This window comes from Ranitomeya imitator, chromosome 6, assembly GCF_032444005.1.
Source record: "Ranitomeya imitator isolate aRanImi1 chromosome 6, aRanImi1.pri, whole genome shotgun sequence".
NCBI lineage: Eukaryota > Metazoa > Chordata > Amphibia > Anura > Dendrobatidae > Ranitomeya > Ranitomeya imitator.
The window spans coordinates 48,392,546-48,406,992 of NC_091287.1; the positions used below are offsets into that span (position 1 = coordinate 48,392,546).

The 14,447-nt window shown below is 50.5% G+C and overlaps 1 protein-coding gene across 3 annotated transcripts in view; it reads left to right on the forward strand.

Moving 5' to 3' along the window:
• WAC (WW domain containing adaptor with coiled-coil) overlaps window positions 1-14,447 on the forward strand; it is a 109,253-nt gene that overhangs the window by 76,553 nt on the left and 18,253 nt on the right. For all 3 annotated transcript variants that reach the window (XM_069729634.1, XM_069729632.1, XM_069729633.1), the window contains one exon: window positions 12,340-12,588. In XM_069729634.1, coding sequence (XP_069585735.1) covers window positions 12,340-12,588 — 249 coding nt within the window. The remainder of the gene's footprint in view (window positions 1-12,339; window positions 12,589-14,447) is intronic.

Below are 14,447 nucleotides of genomic sequence, written 5' to 3' on the forward strand. Positions count from 1 at the left end.
AAACAAATATAAACAAAGATGTGACAAAGATGACACACGTCTATGCAAAATGGAGTTTTAAAATGAAGGTCTTTATTAAGGGAAACAAAAATCCTAACTTACAGGGACCAGTTATCTGAAACATTTAAAGGGACCCAGTCACCTCGTTTTTGGCTATTAGGCTGTGTGCACACGTTCCAGATTTTTCGCTTTTTTTTTTCGCTATAAAAACGCATACATATGCATCCCATCATTTAGAATGCATTCTGCAATTTTTGTGCATATGTTGCGTTTTTTTTTCCGCGAAACGAAGGCATCGCGGTAAAAAACGCAGCATGTTCATTAATTTTGCTGATTTTTTTTTTTTTTTTTTTTTTTTTCAGATTTCCCACTATATTATTGCATTGGGAACCTCCGGAAAAATCTGCAAAAAAAAACACATGCGGATTTCTTGCAGAAAATGTCCGGTTTTGTTCAGGAAATTTCTGCAAGAAATCCTGACATGTGCACATAGCCTTAAACTAGTCCCAGTGTGGTGTTGGCGATGTAACGTGTATCACTAACTAGTTTTTGTCCAAGTATTAGGTTTAAAAAAACCACTTTATATCATTAGAGGCTTCCCTCACATACCTTTTCTTTCAGTCATAGGGGTGGTGACTTTTCTTTTCAGTCACAGATCATTCAGTGTAAATTATTCAGGCCCACAGCATTGCATTTGATTATCATGACTGTCCCGAAGTCGCTGCAATCACGTATCACATCCAGCGTGTGCACACTGCCCATCTGCTCCCCGGGCATACACTGACTCTGGGTGTACAGCCCCAGCTTCATGTCAGATGCACGCATGTGCCGGAGTCGCTCTGAATCAGTGTCTACATGATGTGTGTGTGTGCGCATGATGTGTGTGTGTGCGCATGATGTGTGTGTGTGTGCGCATGATGTGTGTGTGTGTGCGCATGATGTGTGTGTGTGTGCGCATGATGTGTGTGTGTGCGCGCATGATGTGTGTGTGTGTGCGCATGATGTGTGTGTGTGTGCGCATGATGTGTGTGTGTGCGCATGATGTGTGTGTGCGCGCATGATGTGTGCGCGCATGATGTGTGTGCGCATAATGTGTGTGTGTGCGCATGATGTGTGTGTGTGCGCATGATGTGTGTGTGCGCATGATGTGTGTGTGCGCGCGCATGATGTGTGTGTGTGCGCGCATGATGTGTGTGTGCGCATGATGTGTGTGTGTGCGCATGATGTGTGTGTGTGCGCATGATGTGTGTGTGTGCGCATGATGTGTGTGTGTGCGCATGATGTGTGTGTGTGCGCATGATGTGTGTGTGTGCGCATGATGTGTGTGTGTGCGCATGATGTGTGTGTGTGCGCATGATGTGTGTGTGTGCGCATGATGTGTGTGTGTGTGCGCGCATGATGTGTGTGTGTGCGCGCATGATGTGTGTGTGTGTGCGCATGATGTGTGTGTGTGTGCGCATGATGTGTGTGTGTGTGCGCATGATGTGTGTGTGTGCGCATGATGTGTGTGTGCGCATGATGTGTGTGTGTGTGCGCATGATGTGTGTGTGTGCGCATGATGTGTGTGTGTGCGCATGATGTGTGTGTGTGCGCATGATGTGTGTGTGTGCGCATGATGTGTGTGTGTGCGCATGATGTGTGTGTGTGCGCATGATGTGTGTGTGTGCGCATGATGTGTGTGTGTGTGTGCGCATGATGTGTGTGTGTGTGTGCGCATGATGTGTGTGTGTGTGTGCGCATGATGTGTGTGTGTGTGTGCGCATGATGTGTGTGTGTGTGTGCGCATGATGTGTGTGTGTGCGCATGATGTGTGTGTGTGCGCATGATGTGTGTGTGTGCGCATGATGTGTGTGTGCGCATGATATGACGTGTGAGTGTGCGCGCATGATGTGTGTGTGCGCATGATGTGTGCATGCGCGCATGATGTGTGCGCATGTGTGTATGCGCATGTGTGTGCATGCGCATGTGTGTGCATGCGCATGATGTGTGTGCATGATGTGTGTGTGCGCGCGCGCGCATGATGTGTGTGCGCGCGCGCGCATGATGTGTGTGTGCGCGCGCATGATGTGTGTGTGTGCACGCTGTCCACGTTACTGTGTCCCCCTCCCCTCTGAGCTCCAGCATTTGACAAAAACTTGATAGTGATGCACAATGCATCACTACCAACACACTGGACCTCGATTAACCCATTCCCAACATGTGCCGTACATGTACTACTCTGAGGGAGCTGCGTTCCTGCAAAGAGCAGTACATGTACGGCCGCACGATCACGCAGCCTCACGCTGAGCACCGCGGCAATTGTGTGCGGTTATCGGCTCTTTGTGAGATGACACCCCGCAGCTACGCCCACTATCTGTGCTAGCGCCGATCGTGGCCAATTGAACCCCTCTGATGCCGCTTTCAGTAGTGACAGCGGCATAGCGGAGCATCGCGCAGGGAATGAGCTCCCTGTGCAGTTACTTCCAACAGGACAGCGCGATGCTGATGTAAAAAAAAGTTGAAACAATTTTTTTTAAGTGTTAAAATAGTTTGTACAAAATTCCGAAGTAAAGAAAAATCAAATCAAATATTTTTCCAATACATAAATTTATTTATATTAATATAATAAACATATTTGGTATCACCACGTCTGTAACAACCCGCTCTATAAAACTGTCGCCAAAACATAAAAAAATATATAAATTGGGTATCGCTGTTATTGTACTGACACGAAGAATAAAGCTGCCTTATCCATATTTATCAGTATAAAAAAAACCAAGCATATGAAAACAACTCTGTGGTTTCCGTGTAAATCTCTGAAATGAATGATTCAGGTGGAGCCTCTGGTGGAAGATTCCTATACTGAGGCAGATGGAGGCACTGTGGACGCCATAGGACCTGTGATCCGGCGGTGTCCATCTCTTTAGGATTGCATAAAAGTGTCGTCGGACATAGTTTTGTGCACTTCTGAAAAGGACACCGCTGAACAGAGGCCAGACGGAGTCTAGAGTAACTCTGCTGCCTCATTATAGTGAATGGATCCATCGGGGGTTTCATCGGTCACGTCACTTGGAGGTTTAGATGGATACCCCCGATGGAAGCGCTCAGCTTAGAGCGCTGGATAAATGTTATGTAAAATGTTCCCAATAAAAGCTTCAACTCAATCCACAAAAAAGCAAGCCCCCACTCAGGTCTGTTAATGGTAATATAGGGGGCTTCCACGTTACTGGTAGCACAAAGGCTCTGGAAAAGCAAAATGGCTCCTTGCCCCCCCCCTCAAAAGAAATTCAGCAAACTCTGCGCTCCCAATTCTAAATGCCCCCCTCCGTTCTGAGCCCCAGTTTGCCTAATCCACATTTAGCGTCCACATGTTTGACTTTTCTGTAGTGATGAGAGCCCGCCTAATTTTCGGGGGCATACCTCCAGAAGCACGGGCTGGGCATAACGTACTGTTCACTACAATGGCAATTTCCACTCAGCAACATCCACTGCTGCTTGTTTCTGGAAAACACCCATGGAGTCAAAATCGTCTCTACACCTGTAGATACATTTCCAAAGGGTATAATTTCCAAAATGGAGTCACTTGAGGGGGGAGTCTGCTTTTCTAGGACTTGGGGGCTCTGTATATGGAGTCTGCAAACTATTCTAGGAAAATCATGACCTCCACTTGCTGGGTGGTGTGTTAAAGGGAACCTGTCACCAGGTTTGGCCGATACAAGTTATGGTCACTGCCTTTCAGGGCTGATATACAGCATTCTATAAAGCTGTAGATAAGCCCCTGATCCCACCTGCAAGAGATGAAAAATAACTTTTATTATACTCACCTGCTGGGCGATCCGGTCCGATGGGTGTCGCAGGTCCTAGTCCGGCTCCTCCCATCTTCTTGCGACACTGCCCTCCCGCTTGCTTCACAGGCTCCCCGGTATCGTGCTCCTGTGCAGGTGTACTTATCTTTCTCTATCGCCTTTCATTGGGGGACACAGGAACCATGGGTGTATGCTGCTGCCACTAGGAGGCTGACACTATGCAAATAAAAAAGTTAGCTCCTCCTCCGCAGTGTACACCCTACCGACAGGAAGTAGGATATTCAGTTTAGCTTAGTGTCAGTAGGAGGTGGACACGGGTCTTTCATTAGACCCTTATCTACCTCAATGTGCGTCGTTTCTTTTCAGGTTTTTCCGGAGGGATACAGGGTGAACAGTCACACCTGTAGTCCCACAGTGCGGACTATGAGTACGGCGTGTACTGCCACCCCGTATCCTCATAGATCCCTCACCAGGACCAAGATCCTAGCACACAAGCGTGCTTAGAAGTCCGGTCCTGGCTCCGTCCCCCACCCACTCGCCCACCAGAGCCTGTCGGTTGCGGAGACGAGGACGTCCATCAGCTCCCTGGACGTCTCATTCCTCTTCAGGTTAGTAACGACGTGGGATATTTAAGGTGAGTATTTTCCCCATTCCATCCCACCCCATACAGATCTTCTAAGGGGGGGATCCCACTGGTCGTCGCCCGTTTGCACGGGCAGCTGCACGCAGTTGCAGGGGCCTTTTTATCCGCGCGCACGGGCCGAGATCCCTTTACCGCACGGCGGCTGTGCTTTTCTGTCTGCCGCGCCGCTTCCATAGCTGCGGCCGTTCTGCCTCCTGTTCTGGCCCCTGCGACCGTACGATTCCGGCCGCCCTTAGCGCCATCTGTGCCAGCGCGGCGGCTCCCCATGATGCCATCTGTGCCAGCGCGGCGGCGTTTGCAGGCCGCCGCGCCGCTTCTGGCCCCTGCGACCGTACGTTCCGGCCGCCCTTAGCGCCATCTGTGCCAGCGTGGCGGCTCCCCTGCCATCTTTGCCAGCGCGGCGGCATTTGCAGGCCGCTTCGGGCCCCTGCAGCCACGCTTCTCCGGCCGCTCTCTGCGGCCGCGATGCCTTTGTCCCAGGCTGCCCCGCCGCTTCATACCCGCGGCGCACAGCTCCGGCGCCGCGGTCTTGCACCGGTGGACGCCGGCCTCTAATTTAGGCCCCGGCTTCCCCCGGGGCCTACTTCCGGCCGCGACTCCGCCACTTCCTCCTTACATCAGGCGGGCTTTTCTCCCGCCCGACTGGTTCAAGTCGGTGAGCCCCGCCCACCAGCGCCATCCTGGCGGTTAGCCCCGCCCACTTTCTCCTGCGCCCCTGAAGTGGTTTTTCGGCACCAGGACCGCTTTGCGCTGGCTCCTCAAAGCGCATAGCCTGGCGTCCTCATCCCTTGCGGCTCAGCATTGCAGCCGGTCCTGGACAGAAGAGTGTCCCAGAAGTCTGCTCTGTCTGCCTGCACCCCTGCGTTAAGGACCATCCACATCATGAGGTGCAGCTTTCCATCCATCACCTGTCGTGAGTACTAACCTTCTGGCTTCTTCATCGCCATGTCTAATCTTAAGGGAAGTCGCTTTTGTTCTCCCTCTTCTGCCTTAGTCTAACACTTTGCGTGTTCGCCTTATGCCCACCGCAGCGTCTGCCGTGAGTAGCTCTGCACCGCAGACTGATACTCTTCCCTTCTGAATTTTTGCTCGGACCCGTTCGGTATATTTTTACGGGAGTTCGCTTCCGGCCTCCTACCTTTTCTCAGGCAGGCCTGCAGCAATCCACATTATGCTCACCGCCCAGGACCCCCCCCCCTGCCACTCTATCAGTAGCGGATCTCACACGGGTGTCCCAGACCCTTGTGTCCGTGCTAGATCGGTTGCCCCTACAGACTTCCGTAGTAGCCAGCGGGTCGCAAGAAGCTCCGTCCGAGACTTCTAATACAGGCCGCGAAAGATCCAGACAGGAACGCTGGTCTGAGTTCTCTTCTCGGTCCACTTCGCCCCACGGTCCTTCTCTGTGGTCGACTTCCCCCTGGCCTTTCCCCCCGGAGTCAGGTGAGGTTTTCTCTGATGCGCCTTCGGAGGATAATTTGGGGCCGGGTTCGAACCAAATCGCTAACATGAGGGATATGGTTCAAAGCCTCATTGGAGCGACCAATCAGACCTGTGGCATCAAAGATTCCTCTACGAAACCCGCAGATCAGGCGGTTTCGTTTAGACGGTCTAAACTACCTCCCAAGGTATTGGCTCCTCATCCTGAATTCGAGGAGCTTCTGGCCAGAGAAAGAGCGAATTCGACCAGACGTTCTCAATGAGACAAGCGTCTTGGAGTCTCATAATCTCTTTCCTCCGGATCTCATTGCCAACCGGATTGAGAGGCGTTAGAGAACGACCTCTCCCCCTGTGGATCCGTCGGCTGCTAGACTTGCCACCAACACAGTCCTTATACTGTCCTGTGGGGCGTCTCTGAAAGATTCCATCGATTGGATCATGGAATCCTTCGTGAAGTCGGCTTTCGAAACCTGCCGCATCATCCCAATGCCCGACTTTGGCTTCCACTTGGGTTTCAAAGTCTGTATCTGAGGGGCTAAACAACTCCGTTGGGGCATTCAAGCTGGAGCTCCATCAGGCCGGCTGGCGGAACTTGCCACCCAGATTACTCACGCAGGGGAATAATTTGTTCCCTGGACGTCGCGTCTTCTGCCGCACAGGCGCCCAGTGATGTTGTTGCCAGCCGTCGCACTGTTTGGCTCAAGAGTCATCAAAGAAGTCCCTTACGAGCCTGTCTTTTCAAGGTTCACGTCCTTTCGGTTCCAAGCTGGACCAAATTATTAAGGACGCCACTGGCGGCACCAGTCCCCTTCTCCAGACCTCGCCCACTTTCCCTTAGGCGGCTACTTTGGTCTTTTCGACCTTTTTCGTAGTTTCGCGGCATCAGATTCCTCTTCGCAACAGCAGAGGCCACAGGCGCGTTAAGAGAAGAAGGTATTCTTCGACTCACTCCTTCCTGGCGTTCCCTCTACTTCTAAGGTGGATTCTCCAGGTCCAGGACTGGAAGTTCCACCTAGGCATGACCCACGACTAGACCCCAGCCCGTTTCTCAGGCTGGGCAACCATCTTCTGTTCCTCAGGGACGTCTGGGTCTCCTCAGTAGAGAACGCATGGGCCAGGGCACTTGTTCCCTCTAGATACAAACTCTTCATTTCACGGTCCTGGGATCGTTTTCTTCAAATCCCAACCTCCAAGAGACCCCGCTCTAGTCCCGGGTTTCTTTACTGCCATTGTTTCCCTCCTTAAATCCGGGGTAATCGTTCCCGTCCCAGAACTGGAACGGTTCAACGGTTCACAGGCTTCTCTTCGAATCTTTTTGTACTGACAGAGGACGACAAGGTTCGTCCCAGTCCGGATCTCAATCTGCTGAACAGGAAGTTTCGTCGGAGACACTTCAGGATGATATTCCCTCGTTCAGTAATCGCTTCCATGGAGGCTCAGGAATTTCGGTTTCAGGCTCCCGAAAGTCTATCCATCTTTCCCGACATTCTAGCCGTTGCGGGTGGCTCGTCAACAGGAAGAAGTTCCATCTTGTTCAGCACCTCGTATCTCCGGGCATGTTCTTCGATACTTGTCGGACCAGAGTCTTCCTTCCCGAAGACAGGATATCCCTCCTTTGTCAGGAAGTTCGCTTGCTCCAGGGTTTTCGGCTCCCCTCTTCTCCGACGGGCCTTGAAGGCCCTAAGGAGGTTGGTTGCAACATCGGAAGCAATTTTCCCTTCACCCGTTTCATTCAAGACTTCTTCGGCAGGCTATTCTATCACAGGGGACAGGTCTGTCTTTTCTCTGCATCGTCCGATCCGGCTTTCTCCCGGGTCAAACGGTTCCTCGACTGGTGGCCGAGGTCACTTCTCTTATCCCAGAGTAGATCCTTCACAGCCTTCCTTCCAGTTCCCTGGCAGGTGGTGACGACGGACGCCAGCCCGCTCGGCGGAGGCGCGGGGCTTTGTTTCCTGTTCTTTCAGGGTTGTTGGTCGGCGCAGGAGTCCTCTTGGCCGATCAATGTCCTCGAGTTCCGGATCATCTTTCTGTCTTTCCTTCACTGGGTAAGGATTCTCAGCAGCCTGCCAATTCGAATCCAGACAGACAATGACACAGCAGTGGCATATGTCTACCACCAGGGGTGGACTCGGCGTTCCCTGGCCTCGGCTGAGATTCCAGGATCCTCCTTTGGACAGAGGCAACGGTCCTGGTGAGCTCCGCAGTGCATGTCCCCGGCATGGACTTTTAGGCCGCCGACTTCCTCGGCCGCGAGGGCCTCGCGGCGGGGGAAGGGTTCTTCAGGAGGTTTCCTTTCGGATTGCCCTTCAATGGGGGACTCCAGAGGTGGACCTCATGGCGTCCTGATTGAACAGGAAGGCCCCTCGGGTCGGCCCAGGGTCCCGTGATCCTCTCACAGTGGTGTTGTCACTCTGGCCATTCCTTGGTCGCAGTTCGTGCTCCCCTATCGGTTCCCACGCCTTCCCTTGCTTTTCCAAGCTGTCGAAAAAGATCAAGGCGGGATGGGTGCCGGTCATTCTGATCGTCCTGGATTGGCACAGGAGGTCTTGGTCTGCAGACATCGTCAATCTTCTCGCGGACACCCCTGGTGCCTTCCAAACGGACCCAGTATGCTGTCTCAGGGTCCGATCTGCCACCCGAATTATCGGTCGCTCAGTTTAACGGTGTGGCTGTGGACTCCACAGTTCTAAGAGCGTCCGGCCTTTCGGCCCAGATGAGCCACTCTATAATTCAGGCTGGGAAGCCTTCGTCTTCTTGCAGGATTTACTATCCTACCTGGAGGGCATACTTTCGTTGATGCGAGTCCAACCGCTTTTCTCCTATGTCCTTTTTCCCTGCCTTCCATTTGGTTTTCCTTCAGGCAGGACTGGATTCGGGCTTCGCTCTCAGTTCCCTAAAGGGCCAGGTTTCTGCGCTCTTCCCTTTTAAGAAGGCGTTATCTTCTCAGCCACAGGTTACGACCTTCCTTCAAGGAGTAGCCCACACTGTCCCTCCGTACAGGGCCTCTGTGGATTCATGGGATTTAAAGGTTGTGTTGGTTGTTCCCCCTTTGAGCCTCTCAGGGAGTTTTCCCTGTCAGTTCTATCTCGGAAGGTGGCCTTTCTCAGGTGCATCTCTTCGATCCGCCGTGTTTTCGAGTTGGCGGCCATTTCTTGCCGACCTCCTTTCTTGATTTTCCACCAGGACAAGGTGGTCCCAGGCCTCCGCCTTCCTTCCTTCCTTTCTTGGGGTGGTTTTCATCTTTCCACCTCAACGAGGGCATCGTTCTACCTTTCCTTTGTCCAGCTCCGACTCATCCTCTGGAGTGATCGTTGAACAGGCTGGGCCTCGTCAGGGCAGTGAGGATCTCCCTGGCTAGCACAGCCGCTTTCCGAAAGATGGATTCTCTTTTCGCCATCCCTGATGGCGTGCGTAGAGGCCTGCCGGTTTCCAAGGCGACTATTGCTCACTCTATCAGAACGGCAACTTTCGAAGCTTACCGGGTCAAGAACAAGAGTGCCCCCTCCTAAGATAAAGGCTCACTCTACCCGGGCAGTCGGCGCTTACAGTGCGGTACGTCACGGGGCTTTTGCCGACGGCTTTGCAAAGCGGCAACCTGGTCTTCCATCCACACGTTTCGCCGAACTACGGCGGACTCCAGCCTGGGCAGAGGATCCTGCAGGCAGCAGTGGTGAGTCCTCGGACCTGATGGAAGTCTGTTTTTCCCACCCCAGGGACTGCTTTGGGACGTCCCATGGTTCCTGTGTCCCCCAATGAAAGGCGATAGAGAAAACAGGATTTTTGGTTGCTTACCGTAAAATCTGTTTCTCGGAGCCTTCATTGGGGGACACAGCACCCTCCCAAGTTGAACAGCTCTGTTTACTGTATACGTTTGAGTTCTTTGAACACTCTTTGAGTGTTTGAAACTGTTAATCTATGGAGCGCCGTGGAATTTGTTGGCGCTATATAAAGTTTATTATTATTATATTATTCTTTCTCTTTTACATGTTGCTTCTCCTACTGCTTTCTCACTAACTGAATATCCTACTTCCTGTCGGTAGGGTGTACACTGCGGAGGAGGAGCTAACTTTTTTATTTGCATAGTGTCAGCCTCCTAGTGGCAGCAGCATACACCCATGGTTCCTGTGTCCCCCAATGAAGGCTCCGAGAAACAGATTTTACGGTAAGCAACCAAAAATCCTGTTTTCCTGTTGAGGGCAGAGCAAATTCCTGTAGGTCGCAGGCGCCGGGCCTCTCTAACCTTTCCCGGCGCTTGCGCACTGCAGTATTTTGCTCTGCCCTCAACAGGGAAGATAAGTACACCTGCACAGGAGCACGATACCGGGGAGCCTGTGAAGCAAGCGGGAGGGCAGTGTCACAAGAAGATGGGAAGAACCGGACCGCCCCGCAGGTGAGTATAGTCGTTATTTTTCTTCTCTTGCAGGTTGGATCGGGGGCAGATATATAGCATTATAGAACGCTGTAGATAAGCACTGTAAGGCGGTGGCCGTAACTTGTATTGGCCAAACCTGGTGACAGGTTCCCTTTAATAGCAGAGTGGGGTCGCCCTGGAATTGGAGCTCTTTGCACCGAAGTCCGACCACATTTGAATTGACGATGCCAGTTCTTGACTACATCATATGATGGGGAATATTCACCATAAACCTCTTTCATCACATCGAACATATCCTTTGGAGTGCGGCCTTTCAAATAAAGTATTTTGCTGGATTAGGAAAAAAAAACAGGTTAATTCATCTTTAATATTCCTAAACGGTTTTTGAACTTCTAGCATCAGGAGCGGACTGCTTGGCCTCCCGGCGTCCTGTTTGCGCTCCTGATGTGTGACCGTTCAGACCGTGGCCTGGGCGCTGCTGGCTCATACTCTGCTTTCTCCAATGTGGCTTTCAGAGAGAGCTCTGCCTCTGCACGGGCATGGAGGCTGGTAGAATACAGCCATTTCACAGCAGCGCTTGCAAGCATTATTGCTAATGGCTTGTAAGTGCAGCTTACTTTCCCTAGGAGACCGGCCACTTCTGGTGTCAGTGGCAAATAACTAGGGCAATGTGCAGTCAACTACAGGTTAAACAGTGCCTCCGTTCTTGAGAACAGAGATGGTTTTTAATTAAGTTACCTCTTTTTACAAGCACTATCAAATTGTACTCATTTAAGAACATGAGACAACTCCTTTTAAAAGCCTTCAATTACTTCAGTATATAATAAGTCACAATCTCTTGTGAAGCGTTCAGTAGCCCCCGAGTGCCACGGCAAACCACCAAGTACCTCGTGATCGTCGCATTACTGCTGTCAGATTGGCTGCTGTATTTCAGTGGCTGCACATCAGCTATTGTTGCTGGTAGAGAAAGGTGCTGGTTGTGTAATACGACCGGCGCTGGCTGTGTACTATGACCGACCGGCGGGCGCTGGCTGCGTACTATGACCGGCGGGCGCTGGCTGCGTACTATGACCGGCGGGCGCTGGCTGCGTACTATGACCGGCGGGCGCTGGCTGCGTACTATGACCGGCGGGCGCTGGCTGCGTACTATGACCGGCGGGCGCTGGCTGCGTACTATGACCGGCGGGCGCTGGCTGCGTACTATGACCGGCGGGCGCTGGCTGCGTACTATGACCGGCGGGCCGGCCGCCGCTGGCTCCGTACTATGACCGACCATTTGTTGTTCTGGCTTGGCTCCTGAGCGCTCCCATCTGACGTAGTAAATCTTAGGTTGTGAAGAGGTTAAAACCTTAATGAAGTGCTTTGTAAAGAGTCCTGAATACAAGTTTGTATACAACCCCTGTGCAGACCTATGTGTCTCCATGGTAACTCTACAAAAATACTGTACACACCTATAGGTGTCCATGATGGGTGTTTTTTAATTTAACTTTTTTTTTATTTTTAAATAGGTTTTTTTTTTTGTGGAAACAGAAATGTTGAGTTATTTTAGTTGGTGCGAATCCATTTCCATGTTTCTGTCCACGATGACAGTGTTATGTGACTGCCACATGGGAGAGCGTGTACCGCCTCTTTCCTGCCGGCATCTGCGGCTCTTCTTTTGATTAGCCGGCCTGGCTCAGCGTCACATGTATGACTCGCTGAAACAATGACATTGCTCCAGATCAACTTAAAAAAAAACCCCTGATGTCATCAGGTAAGAGGTGGTGCTCCCATGTAGCGGCTGTAGACCACTGGAATGGCGTGTGCAGATCGACTCGCACCATCTACATCTGTTATGTGACTCCACCATACAACGCAGGGCAGTTTGTGCTGCTGAAGTCACCACTAGAGGGCGCTCATGGCATATATTTGTTGGAGCTGTATAAATCTGTATGACCCCCTCCCCCAACCCCCAGTGATGACACTAGTAGCCAGAATATTAAAATCATTGAAAAAAGTGATTTTTTTTTTTTAACTATAATTTACTCCACCACCAGTAATGTATTATTTGTTCGTATTGTGTAATGATTTCTATCTAACCAGTGCCATCTTTATCCCCACAGACTCATCATCTGCTGAGAAGCCATCCTGTACTACTCCCTCCACATCATCTGCCCCTGGACTAAACCCCACTACGGTTCCTCCCTCCTCTTCATCCTCCTCCTCTTCTACGGTCCCTGTGTCACCAGTGCCACAATCACCAATTCCTTCACTATTGCAGGACCCCAACCTCCTGCGACAGCTGCTTCCTGCCTTGCAAGCCACTCTACAGATTAATAATTCTAATGTGGATATCTCCAAAATTAATGAAGGTACAGCCCGCTGCTTTCTATTCTTCTGTAGCAGTTTGTGTTTTGACATTGGGTTGCACATTGTCTCTTCAGAGAGAAAGCGGACTAGAACTCTAGCGCCACCTATAGGACGTAGCAATCCTAAAAGTCCATATCGGCTCTCTAATGAGCCTCGTCACATGACTTGGGATTCGATAAAACAAAATCTCAATTTGCAGACACTTGTGTTTCAGGGTATTGCCCCCTCCTCAGTGCAAAGTGTGAGATCTGAGGGCATCTGACTGGGATCCAAGAGGTAACTTTTTCCTTTGCGGAGAGTGACGTGTTAAGCCTGCCATGCCAAGGTGACAGACATTGGGTTGTCAGTGTGGAAAAAAAAAAATATTAAAGATTTTTTTCCAAATGAAGGCTGAATTCTGGGAAGGTTCAGTTTCAGACCATGGATGCAGTTTTGGAAACATCCACACACCTTACATATGGATGTAGATACAGCAGATCTGTGGCACATCCACTGCTATATCTGTATGTATGGATTTTGTTGGTGGATTTGTGAAATTATGCTGGATATGAATCTATTTAAAGGGGTTGTACGGTCTAAATTGAGAAGTCTGCAGTTACTCTGTGTGACCGTAGACTTATGAATCCCCCTCCCCCCCCCCCCCCCCCCCCCCCCCCAAAGCGTGCACACTGTGCGCTGCGAGGAATCGCCGTTTTCTGAGTCTGGACCGGCGGTGATATGAGTTATATATGCTCCCGACGAGCGCCCGACTAGTGGTCCTGGCCTCGCTCCATACATTTGTATTGAGTGACTGCTGACTTATCAATTTAGATCAGACCACACCTTTGAGATCTGATGGCACATGTCAGGCTCCCAGCAGTATCTACAGCAGGGGTGTCAAACTGCATTCCTCGAGGGCTGCAAACAGGTCATATTTTCAGGATTTCCTTGTACTGCACAGGTGATAATTTAATCACCAACTCATTATTTGTGTAGGTGATTAAATTATCACCTGTGCAGTACAAGGAAATCCTGAAAACATGACCTGTTTGCAGCCCTCGAGGAATGCAGTTTGACACCCCTGATCTAAAGTCAAGGAGGGTCTTTCTGCTCACTCTCCTGCTGCTTTCTGATTAGTTTTGGCAATATTAAGGCATGATGATGCACGAAGTGTTCACCATCTGGACAACTAGTGGCATATTGTTACAATATACCATCACTTAAAGGGGTTTCCTCTTCTTCGTTCTTCAGGAGTGTATCGCTTGCCGGGAGAGGAGTTGGGGACGGGAAAGTGCCTTCCTGTTTGACACTTTAGACCAGAGTTATCATTGCACTGCTTGCTTGCCCGGGCCGTGTTCTTTGATACTGCAAATAAAGGCAGTTCTGAGGCTTGAGAAGAGAGGTTTACAAGCTATGTAGTAAAGAAAAAAAACTTGAAAGCACTGTGCTCCTTACCTAGGTGACCGACCACTGCTGATAGACTGCAGTTGTCGTCGCTTACCAAGACAACTTGTTGTAAACTATTAACACCAAAAATTTCACACTGTTTTATTGGGAGAGATTTTTTAATAAGTTACAAAGTAGCTGTGTGCATCTGCTTAAGTTAGAATTCTAATTTGCAGCTGAAAGTCTATGCATTTCCTACAAAGCGTTACATTTTAATGCAAAATTGCATGAGGGCGCCTATGAATTAATATTCAGTGCTCAGTGGCTTTTTTTGGAAGGTGACTTCTGGCACATTGAAAATATACATGGTTGTGAAGGTAGGAGATTTTTTTTTTTAAAGGCTATGGATACAGTTGATGTGCGAAAAAATACTTTTCATATGTTTAAGTTACAATTGCACTAAGTTTTTAGCCTGCTCTCTTCATTCCCTCATTCA